We start from the raw sequence: 15,633 nt of genomic DNA, 5'->3' as shown, positions 1-15,633 counted from the left end.
ATAATACTAATCTCACATCTTATTAGGATCTAAGATAATAGACATAGCCGAAATCGGTATGTTGTTGATCCTTAAGTGGGATCCAGTACGAGATGATTGAACTCCAAGAGTTATCATCTCGAGGGGGAGAATTCAAGGAATCCCACATCGACAATAAGTCGATAAACTTTGGTGAATTTGACACCCCAGAGCGATATAACTTTGGTGAAGTCATATCATTTAGTTTATCACATATATATATCGCATATGATAAAGTGGAACATCCATGATGTTCACTCTTGAAATGAGCTATAATGAATCTTTCATAGCGCAACTCAAAGATATTGTAAAACGGCTCTTGGTGATTTAATCTCCATGTTAAAACTTGGAAGATGCAGTTTTGCATGTAGTAAATATTATATATGAGGCCAACATTTTATAAAGAAATATTTCTCCCATGTTATATATTCATGGTTGGAGATTAAATATTTCTCATTTTGAATCTTATGGGTGTGTAATATATATTTTAAAATGCTCTTCCACACCACATAAAAATATCATCCACTGAGGATGAAATATATAGATGCTGGAGATGCACTAGTAAAAATGACTTGTATAGTTGCAAAATAATGTGTAGCTATAAGACGAAATGCGTAGCGAATAACTATTTGTTACAGGTTTGAGACAAAAATAATTAGTAACTATTTACTCATAGCAAAATTACACCTCATAGCAATCTGTAGCAAGTTGCTACAGATTAGATACACATTAATATATAGCTGTTTGCTACTACTTAATACAATTATCTACAAAGTTTAGTTACAACTTGCGACGAGAGTGGTAGTAGCAAATATTCACAAAAAACAACAAATTTTTTGTGGATCCAGGAATCACAAACAGCTACAGGAATACTCGTCGTTACTTACTTACAAATTGTTGCGTTTTAGTTGTAGCAGATTATTGACAGTTAGCTTCAAATATTGCGTAATAAAAAATCTACGGATTGTGACAATTAATTTGTGACCAATTAGCAGCAAAATGTTTCGTATATTCCGTAAGAAATTGTTACAAATGGCTTCGAAGTCATTGGGTAGAAATAGTATTGTGGCGAAATCGAAATGTAAGTTTGTTACGGTATTGGTTATTTGTGCTGCAAGGTTTATATGTGATGCAAGGTTATCTGAAAATATACATGGAAACGAAAGTACACGATAGATAGAAAGAGTTTGACCCCAAAAAAAAAGGTACATAGAGTTTTATAAGCATACAACAGACAAAAGATTACAGAATAGAGTTTTAAACAATAGAACAGAGCAGAGTTTTAATCCAAAAGACTACAGATCAGAGTTTATCACAGCCGTAAAAAGATTGTTAAGAAAGCTGAGAAAAGAAGTTTATCCAAAGAGGGCATTACCTACAAGCTCTTTATCGTCATCGTCTTCTTCCTCATGAGACTCATCCCCCGAGACCGAAGATCCTCCCATTCTGAGATGGTACCACCTATTGAATGGATCATTGTTAATAACTGTTGTCATAAGCACTAATATAGTGAATCTTTTAATACATTGTGTATGTGCATTAAGCAACCGAAAAGTTAAACATTATCAATAAAACCAGTAAACTGTGTAGAGTTAATGTACGATGAACAATATAATGTATAGAGTAAAATGAAACAAAACTTAAAGTAAGTACGAAACTGATCCAAATATATATCACTGAGAAAATGTTACCTTATAGAACAGCTCATCCTCCTCAAGCCGAGTCAAACCTGTGCAATCTGAATCTCCTTGTGAGGCGTCACCCGATGTTTGAGAGATTGAATCAATCTGTCTTTGAATCTCTTCTTCGATCGACCTCGCCTTTTCATCCACAAAAGTGTCATCAGCTTTGCGGTGAGTCTCTCTGAGAATGTGAAGCAAGGAAGACTCAATCCCTTCCTTTTGTCGCTATAAAACACATATCAGTTACAATCACAATACAACTGGAACTATGTATCCTTCATCAAACATAATAAACTCATGGTCAGTGTATAGTTACAATTAACTCTCGAAGCTCCTGGATTCTTGTGCTAGTAACGCATCAAGTTGCTGATTGTTTATTCCCCTTCCGCCATGTCCACCTCTCTGCCCTGTCCGTGAATTCTCCCTCCACCGCGTTCACCTCTGCCGTAAGTCCAACCATCACCACGACCTTCACCTCTGCCACCACCACGACCTTCACCTCTGCCACCACCACGTCCACCACCAAAGCCCATAGCAAAAGCACCAACAGCACCTTCACTACGACCTTCACCTCTGCCACCAATATGACCAGGACCAATAGCAACACCACGTCCTGCACCACGACCATCACCTCTGCCACCACGTCCATCAGCACGGGGACCACCACCACCGCCACGCAGACCACCTTCACCCACGACCTGGACCAGCAGATCCACCGGAACCTTGTGATCCATTTGGATTCATCTACCGTGATACATCATTAAGAAATAGATCTATGAGTAATATAGACAATGAGTTTCTAGAATTCAAGAACAAGAACAAAAAACTTATATAAAGAATATCTCTCTTTTATTAACTTTAGGAAAACTCTCTCAAAAACCTAAAACTCTCAATCTCTTATGGTTTACCACACTTTGGCAACTCTTTATATATAGAGAGCTAGAACACACTTTCCTAATCCAAAATAGTTAAACTAACTTATTTAGATATCTCCTAAATAAAACTATTCCTAATTGGATTAGAGTTTCTCCTTTTCCATTAAGCCGCTTGCTTCTTCTTCAAGCTTAGTCCAACAATCTCCCCCTTTAGCTTGAAATCAATCTCCGACAAATCATGAACTCCAACAAGGTCCCTTATTTCCTTGAACTTGATCCTTCCTAGAGCCTTAGTGAGTATATCAGCCTTTTGCTCACTCCCTGGTACATGTTCCACTTCTATAAAACCATTTTCTACACACTCTCTTATGAAATGATACCTAGTGTGTATGTGCTTGCTCCGGCCATGAAATACTGGGTTTTTAGTGAGAGCAATAGCAGAACTGTTGTCAATCTTAATTACAACCTTCTCACATGGTTATCCCATGATTTCTCCAAGCAAGTCTTGTAGCCATAAGGCCTGTCGTGAAGCTTCGGTTCCCGCCATGAATTCCGCTTCACACGAGGATAGAGCAACGGTTTCCTGCTTCTGTGAGCACCAAGATATCGGACTTTCCCCAAGGTAGAACACATGTCCTGTTGTGCTTTTTCCATCATCAGGATCAACATTGTAACTGCTATCACTATAGCCTACAAGTTTTGGTACTCTAGGAGCTGAGCGTTTAAACACTAACCCGAATGCGATTGTTCCTTTAAGATATCTTAGGCACTGCTTCATTGCGGCTCCATGTGATATCTTTGGATCTTGCATGTAACGACTCAGTACTCCCACACAATACGACATGTCTGGCCTCGTGTGTAACAAGTAACGGAGACAACCAACGTTTCTCCTGTAACTTGTAGCGTCGATGCTTCTCTCTTCTTCTGACTTAGCCAATTTCAAGCCTGAATCCATTGGTATGTGGACTGGATTACAGTCTTTCATTCCTGCATCTTCGAGTATCTTCAGAGCATATCTTTGCTGATTGAGCATTATTCCTTCTTCATACTGATAGACTTCAATACCGAGGTAGTAAGTCAAATGACCTAAGTCACTCATCTAAAAGGTCGACGACATCTCCTTTTTAAACTCACTTATGACATCCACGTTTGTCCCAGTGACAAACGAATCGTCTACATAGACCGCTACAACCAACAAATCACTCTTTACCGTTTTATGATACACCGAAGGTTCTTTAGAACATTTCTCAAACCTGAGATCTTTGAGAATCTGGTTCAACTTACTGTTCCAGGCTCTAGGTGCCTGTCTCAAGCCATATAATGCTTTATTAAGTTTGTAAACCTTGTCCTCAAGTCCCTTTTCTTCGAATCCTTCAGGCTGCGTGAGCTAGACAGTTTCTTTCAATTCACCGTGGAGGAAAGCTGTTTTGACATCCAAGTGATGGATCTCCCATTCGTTTGTTGCAGCAAGGTTGATGAGCATTCGAATTGTTTCAAGTCTCGCTACCGGTGCAAACACCTCATCAAAGTCTATCCCTTGTTGTTGTACGTAACCTTTGGCAACGAGTCTAGCCTTATGTTTATTGATACTTCCATCGGATTTACGCTTAAGTTTGAATACCCATTTCAAACCAATCGGCTTAGCTCCGTCCGGAAGGTCCACAAGGTTCCATGTATGATTCTTTACGATCGAACTTATCTCATCCTCACAAGCCAAAATCCATTGCTTTGACTCTTTAGCTTCATTAAAAGTCCTTGGTTCATCATTTAAACACATAAGCAGTCTTTCTCCTTCCTCCTCTGCGAACAAAACATAGTCCTCGAGGTGTTTAGGCCTAACACTCGCTCTAGATGATCTCCGCAAGAGAGGAGATGATTCCAAAATCTCTACCCTTTCCTTTGGACCGCTTGTCTCAGAACTCTTGTCAACCTGCTCTGTTTCTGAATGCTCTGTTTCTGAATGCTCTGTTTCTTCCTTGTCATCGTCAGTTTGAATGCCATGGTTTCCAAATTGTCCGAAAACAATACTAAAACTCTCATCAGGATTCTGCACATTGTTACTTCCCCAGCTCCATCCCTTTGTTTCATCGAATACCACATCACGACTTACTACTATTTTTCGGGTTTGTGGGTCTAGGAGCCGATATGCCTTAGAGCCCGGTTCAGTACCTAAATGTATTAGCATACGTGATCTATCATCAAGTTTCTTTAAGTGTGGCATTTCAACTTTTGCGTATCCAACACATCCAAAAACTTGAAGATGGTCTATGTTAGGCTTTTTGAATCGTAAGGCTTCATAGGGTGTGACATCTTTGAGAGCTCTTGTAGGAATTCGATTAAGAAGATAGGTTGTGTGTCTGATAGCTTCTCCCCATAAGTAGTTAGGCACACGCATATGCTTCATAGTGCTTCTTGCCATCTCCATCATAGTCCTATTCCTCCTTTCCACCACTCCATTTTGTTGTGGTGTATAAGGTGCAGTGAGGTGTCTTTTAATACCAGAATCTTCACAATACTTATTAAATTCTTGGGACACAAATTCACCACCTCTGTCCGTTCTGAACACTTGTATCCTATCTCCTGTCTCTTGTTCCACAATAGCTTTGAACTTCTTAAACTTTGAGAAAGCATCACTCTTCTCTTTCAACAAGATGGTCCACATGTACCTGGAGTGATCATCGATAAGAACGAACACATACTTATTACCTGCCGACGTTCTTGGTGTTATTGGACCACATAGATCGCCATGGATAAGCTCAAGTCTCTTGGAAGCACGATAAAGTGTAGCTTTGGGGAACACATGTCGTGTTTGTTTCCCGAGTAAGCATGATCCGCAGATTTCCTTTTCAATGCATACTTGGGGAATTCCATCGACAAGCTCTTTCTGTATCATGTTTCTAATTGTCTCATGGTTCACATGTCCGAGACGAGCGTGCCATATGCTAGACTCACTGAAACTTGTTAACAACAGACGTGATGAATCTTGTAAGTTCATTCGAACCTTATAGAGCCTATTTTGTGATCTACTCGCCTTCACCAATAGTTTTCCATCTTGATCATGCATAGTAAGATAGTTTCCTCTCATTCTAATGTCGCATCCTGATTCAGTTGCTTGTCCCAAGCTAATTATATTGCTCCTTATCTCCGGAATGAAATAAACGTTTGTCATTACCCTCGAGTCTCCGTTTCTGTCAATGAATGATATCGAACCTTTTCCTTTGATATCAATTCTTGAATCGTCACCAAATCTAACTTTGCCAGTAATGGAGCGATCAATCCTTGTAAAATACCTCTGATCTCCTGTCATATGGTTGCTAGCTCCATTGTCGAGATACCAGACGTTCTCATCATAACTGTTGGTTTCATAATTGCTCGGTTTGCAGTTCTCTTCATTCAAGTACACTAACTCATGCATTAAGAGTTCATCAACATCTTGTGTGTCTTTGGTGTCTTCTTGAGCTTCCTGAAGTTTCAGCAAACGATCTGGGCAGCTTGAGGCATAATGACCGATCTTATCGCAGCGATAACAAGTTATTCTTGACAAATCTTTTGCTTCATTGAAACGTCCACGACCTCTTCCCCTTGAAGCAAATCTGCCACCACGTCCTCTGCCTCTGAAGTCTCCTGTGAACTCTCGATTACTTGTTACTCTTGATGCAGAGTCCATGTTTGAATATAGTAGCTTACTCTGATCATCATTGATCTCTTCTTCTTCTTCCTTTATTCGTTCCTTATAAGTCTTTAGACGTCCAATGATATCTTCAAAACTTGTTGTATTGAGATCCAACACTTGTTCAAGAGAAGCTACGATCTGTATGTACTTCTTCCGAGGGAGACAATGAAGAAATTTCTTGACCAGCTTCGATTCTTCAACAGTTACCCCCAAAGCAGCAGATTTTGAGGATATCGCCGATAACTTTCCAGCGAAGTCATCGGTAGACTCAGCATCTTTCATCTTGAGGCGGTCAAACTCAGCCATCAGTGTTTGAAGTCTTGCCTCCTTGACTCGTTCTGCACCCATGTATCTTGCGTTAATCGCGTCCCAGACCTTCTTCGCTGTATCTAACTCTCCAACTTGCAGAACAAGCGCTTCAGGTATTGATTGGAACAATAGTGCTGTTGCCATGTTGTTCTTCTCGCCATCATTAGTTCCTTCTTCTATGATATTCCACACCTTGTGAACCTTAAGACAGATTCTCATCTTCATAGCCCAAACCGTATAGTTTGTTGAGGTGAGCATGGGACATTGAATAGAAGAGGATCCTCCTCCTTCTTTAGGTTTTTCGGTCACAGGTATGAGATCGCCCATGATTTAACAATCAAAAGCTCTGATACCAATTCTAGAATTCAAGAACAAGAACAAGAAACTTATATAAAGAATATCTCTCTTTTATTAACTTTAGGAAAACTCTCTCAAAAACCTAAAGCTCTCAAACTCTCAATCTCTTATGGTTTACCACACTTTGGCAACTCTTTATATAGAGAGAGCTAGAACACACTTTCCTAATCCAAAATAGTTAAACTAACTTATTTAGATATCTCCTAAATAAAACTATTCCTAATTGGATTAGAGTTTCTCCTTTTCCATTAAGCCGCTTGCTTCTTCTTCAAGCTTAGTCCAACAGAGTTTCTTATCACTTAAAAGAGTAAATCAAATAAAAGATCTTCCATATTGAAAACCCTAGGTTGAAAAGGAAAAAAAAACCCTAGAGTGTGATATTTGAAAACCCTATTTACTTTACCTTAGCGTTGAATAATGTTACGAAGGGTAAGCTTCTCAGGTGGATAGAGTTTGTCCGAGATTGAAAAAGTGGAGCGGAGATAGAACCGAGAGTGAGCTATGACGATGAAGAAATGAGTCAAACCGCTTTGTAGAGGAGGCAAGGAATCCCGGGAATTAAGTGAGAACAGATAAGGAAGGTGAATGTTGAGAGATTGATGGTTCTCCGTTTAAAACCAAAATTTCAGTGGCTATGGAGAATCAGGGAGAAGAATGATTTGTGAGAGAAGGTAAAGAGGCACACTCTTCCAATATCTATTCTTCAAGAGTTTTCGGCAATAGTCTTCTCTAATTCCCTTTGTTACAAAAGCAATAATTAAACACCCACTTGTGTGAAATTAAACTCTGAAATTGACGTGTTAAGTGTTTAGATGAAGGACAGATGTTGTTAGATTAGAGTGTACAATCTTTTAATAATCAGTTTAATTCCCACTTGCGACATAACAGCAATCTCTGTTTAACATCCATAAGCCACTGGGCCTGATGGGCCTTATACCAGTTTTAAAGTATTATTTCGGCCCGATGGTGAAGCCTTCGTATATAAAAAATTGTATCAAACCCAAACTTGTTTCGCCAATTGTTTTTGTTTGTCTTCTGCAAACATAATCTTCTCCTGTTTCAGATCTCGAGCTACCGTCGTATTATTTCACCTCCTCGATCTCTTTCTACTTTGAACTTTCGTATTTGCTCGATGGAGCCTTGTGTATAAGATTCTCATCTCATATTCCTTCTTCTTATCCACCTTCGTCCACCTCTCCACACTTTTAATCCCCCTTCTCCACCAAGGGACCAACCCATCAATTATCTGTATTCCAAAGTTCACCTCTCGATTAATAAATATGATAAATTTACCATATAACAAACATTCCTTCAGAATACCAGTTACTACGACAACTAAGTTGGTAGCTAAGTTTCATTTTGTGAATACAGTTGCTACGCGTTAAACTTGTAACGTTACCATAAACTTATTGTAGCAGATTGTTACAATAATTTAACATTCTTTTCATTATCTTTAGCTACTTTTTGTGACAAGTTATGTTGTGTAAAACCGGGCTACAACTTGTAGCGTCACATAATGTGTAGCAAATTTCCTACATATTTAAATTGACACTTTCCGTAACTATATACCGACATTTAGTGACACATTAGCAACAAATATTTTTAACTAATGATTTGTCACTAATTAGTAACAATCTGTAGTTATAGTTTGCTACTCTTGTTATCGTAACTATAACCCGTAGCTATATGACCGTGTTTTACTAGTGATGAGTCTCTGCTCTAAAATATTGAGCCATCTTATGAGAAATGTGCTTATTGCAAGGTTTGCATATCATCATGTTGGATGATAAAATTCTCCATCATTATGGGAGAATCATTGAATAGTTTGAATCTTTGAACAAATGAATATAATGAATATGAACTTGAAAGTTCAGAAGTTCAACAAATCACTATTCAAAACATATATTGCAAAAAGCTGATGGATGAGATTTTTTATAATTATTGATCCTCACATAGATAAATATGAACTTGAAGTTCTAAGAAATCTCACATCCCAGCTAGAAATGTTCCAATAAAAATATGTCTCTGGCGGATGACATAGTAAGTCTTTGACACGTATAAAACGTTTATAGACTACTTTGGTTCCTAAGATAAAATCCTCTAAAATAAAAAGGAGAAAATTAAAAAGAGGATTATACTCTCAAAAGAGGAGCAAATGAACTCTTAAAGAGGAGTAGATAGACTCTTTAAGAAGAGCTAATAGACTCCCAGAGAGGAGCACAAAGAATCTTTAAGAGGAGCAAGATACTTCTCAAGAGGAGTAGAGAAACCGATTGATATGGTTAATAACGAAATCAGGTACCTGAATAAGATCATTTATATAATGATTAAAGAGATCTCGGTTAACCATGTCATTACGGGAAATATGGAACCAAAGACATACATGTCGACAATAAAATTATATTGTGTAATGTGATTAATGAGGATCATAAATCTCCGCTCTGTGAGCGTCTAGAGATATAAATTAGCCAATAAAGAGGTAATCAAGTCTATATTAAACTCGTATGAAAGACGAGTAATTTTTGGACTATTGGTCCAAGCATCATAAGGGTATAATTATATATAACAAAATGGTGTGTCGCACCATGTTTTGTTAAAATACCTTATCAAACAAAATGGATGCTATATGGATGACTTGAAATACATCTCATAGGATGCTTGAAGAGCTTATCCCGAAAGATATATGATATCATAATTATGTTCTCGAGAACTCATTGATGATCATCAAAACCTTTAGAGGTTATTTGCAAGAAAAGATCTTGGAAACATCTTCCGAAATAGATGTTATAATAATCAATTCTAATAGAAGTCATATATATATATAGTCATATAATATCATGTATAAATGATGACGAGCATTTATGTATCTTATGAATTGTGCATAGCATTTTCTACTAATCTCTTTGCAGCATAAACTCATTCTCTATGAGTAGATTTTGAGTATGAGTTAAAACGTATCTCCTATTGCAAATGTATGATTAACTTGGGCTTAATATATTTTGGAACCCCCAAGTTTGGTTTAGTTGGTTTTGCAGATGGAAGATTTATATCGGATCAATACAAAGATATATCGCAAAACAACAACTTCACGACGTTTCAGTGATAGACTTTGGTCGTCGTTTATTCAAGTCATGCCAAAATAATTACGCTTCATATGCTATATCAAGAATCCATAATGGCTCAGATGATGCTCGAATGTCAACCAATAGTTACCCACCGAAGACGGGAGCCTCGTAATATGTTGGCGAAGAACTTTGAACTGATAGTTCGATCAGCATCAACTAGTTAATACTTGTTGAGACCCATTAACAAGAAGCAACAGAAAGACAACAACTCTGTTTGAAGACTATGTTGCATATGTCTCCCAAATCAAAGGAAGCTACACCAAGAACGACAAGACAAGACATATTCCTCTCTTACACTCAAGAATTCGAGAAGAATAAGAAAGTTGATAGCCAGTCCATCAACTCAAGTAACAATGTAGCAGAGTTATTTACAAATGTGCTTCCGACTACCTTATATAGAATGCATCTTCAGAGATCAAAATGCATATTTTGAAGATGATACTTCCAGGGGGAGAATATGATGATTCGAGTGGCTGCACTCTTTTTCCCTTATCATGGTTTTTATCCCACTGGGTTTTTCTATGACAAGGTTTTTAACGAGGCAGTACACAATAAGTAAATGGTGATGGATAATCAAGGGGGAGTGTTGTAAAACAAGTGTGATTAATCTATCAACATATGTCATCACACTTTTACATGTGTCATTGCCAGGTTAATAAGTGGTATGACTTATAACTTGTTTATTCCACTATAAATAGGAATTGAGTAAGAAAGTAGAAATTGAGTAAGAAAAGAGAGAGGAAGATGTAATAATAACATGTAGAGAGAAGAATTTCTTTCACTTACCTCTCGTCCCTTTCTTTTTATTATTATAGTGTATATAGTTATACATACATATACACCTATACATATATAATATAATATAATAATTATATGTTTGAGTTATGTTTTATAACAGAAATCTTAATATCTCAACATAATCATTAAATGCAATCACTTTTATATATGTATCTGTCCTAACTTACATTACATCATATATATTTAAATGTGACAATGCATGTGAACGATGATTTAGATCTAACTAAGGTGAAACAGTAATTAAAAAAAAATGAAAAAGTTATTAGTAACATAATACTATTACTCATAGTCATAGTAACAACAAAGCCGAAAAAAGACCATTGGTAGACCATTAGCAAACCAACGATATACTCCATATAACACTGACATGCATATTCTTGTGACAAATATGTAAATCTGTGACTGTGGCATTAATCTCTTGCTCTCTTCTGCATGCATTTTTTGATTTTTTTTTTCTTTTGGATTTTGTATCTACATTAATCCAATAGTAGAATGCTATTTTGGAGTAACGTTTTATAGCTCAAAATTCTTTGTATCTACATTACTCCAAAATCTTCTAAAATTTAAACCTAATCACCAATAGTAGAACGTTATCTTTTCATTTACAGATCTTTAAAACTTATTCACCTACTAAATTAATTAAACTTATTCACCTACTAACCCAAGCTAGCAAGACACGTCCCCTGATGTACTCACATAGAGTTGACTTCTTTTTTTCAACAAAATACAACTCCACTAGTTTTGTCTGTCTGTTTTTTAAATATTTATAAAGATTTGTCTGTTCTCTGAAGTCGTGTATAATAATCTTCTCGCAAGTTCCTAGGTAAAGTTACGGTCGTCGACAAGAACTAAAGAATCTCCAAGAAGATAATGGAAGATCCACTTTTACGGGGAAACGATCAGACAATCACCGGAAGTCCTAAGTCGACGACGCAGACATGGAGGAAGGATTTCACGGCGGAGCTAAAGAACGTCAGCCTCATGGCGGCGCCTATGGCCACCGTGACCGTTGCTCAGTACTTATTGCCCCGTCATCTCAGTCATGGTCGCTGGCCACCGCGGCGAACTCCAGCTCTCCGGTGTCGCTCTAGCCACTTCTTTCGCAAACGTCTCCGGCTTCAGCATCATGGTAAAATAGTTAGTAGTTATCTATCCTCCTCTGTTTCAAAGATCCGATCTAATCTCAAAGCCTTGAAATCTTTTTTTTTCTGCAGTATGGTTTGGTGGGTGCACTTGAAACTCTATGTGGTCAAGCTTATGGAGCAAGACAATACGCTAAACTCGGAACTTATACTTACTCTGCAATAGCTTCGAACGTACCTATTTGTCTACTCATATCGGTTCTCTGGTTTTACATGGACAAACTCTTGGTTTCAATCGGACAAGATCCTGACATCTCTAAGGTAGCTGGTTCCTACGCGGTTTGTCTTATACCGGCATTGTTCTCTCAAGCGGTGCAACAACCTCTGACTAGGTTTCTTCAGACTCAGGGTTTGGTTCTTCCTCTTCTCTACTGTGCCATAACAACACTTTTGTTCCATATTCCTGTTTGTTTGACTCTGGTCTACACGTTTGGTCTTGGAAGCAATGGAGCTGCCTTGGCTATTAGTTTGTCTTACTGGTTCAACGTGTTGATTCTCGCTTTGTATGTGAGATTTTCAAGCTCTTGCGAGAAGACTCGTGGTTTTGTATCTGATGATTTTGTGTCGAGCGTCAAGCAGTTTTTTCAGTATGGGATACCGTCAGCAGCAATGACTTGGTAAAAACATTTCATTGGTGGATTCTCTTTCTTCCTCTAGCTTGATTTTGATTGTTTCTTTTTTTCTTTTCTATATGCAGCATAGAATGGTCCTTGTTTGAGTTCCTTATATTGTCCTCAGGGCTCCTCCCTAACCCGAAACTCGAGACCTCTGTTCTTTCGATTTGGTAATCTATATATCCCTTTAAATATGTGTCTTACTACTTATATATTCATGAGGACTGTGTCGAGTATAAAAGGTTAAGAATAAAAGATTGGTCTAATGAGTAAATATTACTCTTCATCTTTAAACAAATTTGACTTTAGTTTTTTAAAATTTAGATGAACCAATATTTACTCTTCATTTTCATAATCTCATTTTGATTGTGTGCTCATAACAGTCTTACAACAGGATCTCTCCACTATGTCATTCCAATGGGGATTGGGGCTGCTGGAAGGTATGATGACGATATAAACCATTTCAAAGTTTGTTGGGAATTTTCAGATTAGTTACACTTGTTTACTTTGGCAGCACACGGATTTCAAACGAATTGGGAGCGGGGAATCCTGAGGTTGCTAGGCTAGCAGTGTTTGCCGGTATTTTCCTTTGGTTCCTTGAGGCTACCATTTGTAGCACACTTCTCTTCACTTGCAGGAACATCTTCGGTTACGCCTTCAGCAACAGTAAAGAGGTTGTGGACTATGTCACAGAGCTATCTCCTTTGCTTTGTCTCTCATTTTTAGTCGATGGGTTCTCTGCAGTGCTTGGTGGTAATTAGATGAAACCATCAACTAGCAAATGAAATAAAAATGGATCTCGTGACTTTGAATATGTTTGATATGCCTTTGGCTTTATTTTTTGAAAAATAGGGGTCGCTAGGGGAAGTGGATGGCAACATTTTGGAGCTTGGGCAAATGTGGTGGCTTACTATGTCCTAGGAGCTCCGGTTGGACTTTTCTTAGGATTTTGGTGTCACATGAATGGTAAAGGACTATGGATTGGTGTGGTTGTTGGGTCTACGGCGCAAGGAATCATACTAGCTATAGTCACTGCGTGTATGAGTTGGAATGAGCAGGTTAGTAATTACAATCTCTTTACTTCTTTTTTACACTTGATGATTCTTTGTTTTCTCTACTGAAGTTGATTGCTGCCATCGTGAATTTGTAGGCTGCCCAAGCAAGGAAGAGAATAGTTGTAAGGACTTCTTCGTTTGGCAGTGGACTTGCTTGAAGAGTTCTTTATTTCCATTTTTGAGACAAGTCACAGAGTCAGAGTGACATAGATTTTGTTTTCTTCAAATTATGGGACAATTATATCACTACTCACTAGAGAACATTGGAGTGACAATGTAGGAGTTTTTTAATATCCTCTTCTTCACGTCATCGTTATAATTGCATAGTTTGTAAACGTAACGGATACAAGATACTAGTTTAGTTTCGTTTAGTTTTAAAAGTGATAACGTCCTCACGACTACCAAATTCGAATGTCCGATAGACCTTAGAAATTTGTGTCATTGTTTTCACATATTTTAAATTAAATTTATCATTTAATTGTATAAATGATTGATATTTAAAATTGAATTAGTAATTTAATTAATTTCTTAATAAAATATGTTCACTATTCTATTTTAGGGTATTTCTCTTATAATTTATTTTCCCGATTAAAGTTTTCAAAGATAAGATATTTTTTGTGTTTTTAGTACTAGTCAGTGATTGGATCCAAGAAGCAAGCATTTTGTTTCCCAATTGGTATGAGTAATGGAATACTATGCAAGTCTCTAAATGGCCACACCTGAAAATGCAAAAAATAATTAAGAATTAATTGAGGATAAACAATAGTAGTACTCAATAATATATCCTCAATCTATACTAGTATTTTTGCAGCAGTTTTTGCTCAAAAATACTTTTTGGAAAGTTTTTAAATTTAATGCATCGACTTTAATATTAGTTACCAAAATTTTAAAGTTAATTATAGGTAAGATTTTAAAAAATAAGAAAATCTTTCTACCTCATTTAAACATAAATATATAATTCTCTTTCATTTTAATTTGAATTTATATTTAAATTATCTTGAATTATTCTATAATCCATTTAGTTAATAAAAATTGTGATTTTTTTCTACATATGATGTAATACAAATTTTTTTAAACGGACATATATTACTCAATAGATGAATAAAAAAATACGAGTACAATATCCCACATCGTCTAAAAAAATTGGACAATGTTTCAGAGTCAACTATAAAAGAGACCAAAATGATTCCGAATACAAATGAGTAGAAAGCTTGATTTATCAGACATTCAAACTTTAAAAACTTTTATTTGGTTTATTCCGGTTCTCTATTTTAAAGATTTTTAAAAGGTTAAATATGAAAAATATTTAAAACTTTTAAAAAGTTAAATATGAAAAATATTATAGCGTATATACGCAATAAATATTAAAAACTACGATGATACAGTGTGAGTTAAAATATCTCGGGACGAGGTTATATAGCGGACGAGTTTTATCGATATTTATATAAATTAAAAAATATCATTAATTCGGTGTTACACGGGTAAAACATCATTTCATTATTTTGTTAACACCGTCGCTATCAGAGAATAGACATATCTAATTAAATTGATTAAAGAAATATTATGTAAAAAGTAAATTATATTGCGGTATTATATGATTTATTTAATAATTATTATATAATTATAACATATTTAACCAATAAATACAATTTATAATTTAAATATTTTAGTTATAAATAATTTTGCTCTGCGGTGTACCGCGGGTCCTAATCTAGTGGAGTAATAAAAAGTCTACTAACATATGCAATAAATGTTTCAATCAATATCATCTTATACTGTATATGTTATGTTGGATTCTATAGAAAGATTTAGTGGGGGTTATTGGTTTAAGATTTGAAAAGAGTTTTAAAGATTTTAAATGTTATGTAGAATCTGTTGTTATTAGATCAAGATTTTGTTAAACTCTGTTAAAGTTTAGTGTTATTAGTTTGTGATTTGTAAAAAGTCATTTAAAATCTTAACAAATCTGGGTTATTGGATTCAGA

At 36.4% G+C, this 15,633-nt stretch overlaps 1 protein-coding gene and 1 pseudogene across 4 annotated transcripts; one reads left to right on the top strand and one right to left on the bottom strand.

Moving 5' to 3' along the window:
• Nucleotides 1-1,193: 1,193 nt before the first annotated feature.
• On the bottom strand, nucleotides 1,194-7,658 carry LOC109129226 (uncharacterized). 3 transcript variants are annotated; one of them, XM_087486837.1, is made up of 4 exons: nucleotides 7,318-7,645; nucleotides 2,017-2,444; nucleotides 1,710-1,925; nucleotides 1,194-1,479 (listed from the first exon to the last, which is right to left on the bottom strand). In XM_087486837.1, exon 2 carries the CDS (start codon nucleotides 2,432-2,434, stop codon nucleotides 2,075-2,077), a length of 360 nt encoding a protein of 119 aa, XP_087342963.1. In that variant the 5' UTR covers nucleotides 2,435-2,444; nucleotides 7,318-7,645; the 3' UTR covers nucleotides 1,194-1,479; nucleotides 1,710-1,925; nucleotides 2,017-2,074. The 3 variants fall into 3 exon arrangements, 2 of the variants coding, with proteins under 2 accessions (XP_087342963.1, XP_019092525.1); XR_015581464.1 differs by lacking the exon at nucleotides 2,017-2,444 and having other exon boundaries at nucleotides 7,318-7,642; XM_019236980.2 differs by having other exon boundaries at nucleotides 1,710-2,444; nucleotides 7,318-7,658.
• Nucleotides 7,659-11,622: 3,964 nt separating this feature from the next.
• LOC104747099 (protein DETOXIFICATION 6-like) lies at nucleotides 11,623-13,958 on the top strand (annotated as a pseudogene). Its single transcript, XR_015581542.1, has 7 exons — nucleotides 11,623-11,966; nucleotides 12,052-12,596; nucleotides 12,677-12,763; nucleotides 12,977-13,033; nucleotides 13,108-13,346; nucleotides 13,446-13,651; nucleotides 13,744-13,958. The product of XR_015581542.1 is annotated as a protein DETOXIFICATION 6-like (transcript).
• Nucleotides 13,959-15,633: the final 1,675 nt, after the last annotated feature.

The sequence above is a fragment of the Camelina sativa genome, chromosome 15 (assembly GCF_030686135.1).
Source record: "Camelina sativa cultivar CO46 ecotype springtype chromosome 15, ASM3068613v1".
NCBI classification, from domain to species: domain Eukaryota; kingdom Viridiplantae; phylum Streptophyta; class Magnoliopsida; order Brassicales; family Brassicaceae; genus Camelina; species Camelina sativa.
This window is presented reverse-complemented; position numbering and strand designations above follow the sequence as displayed.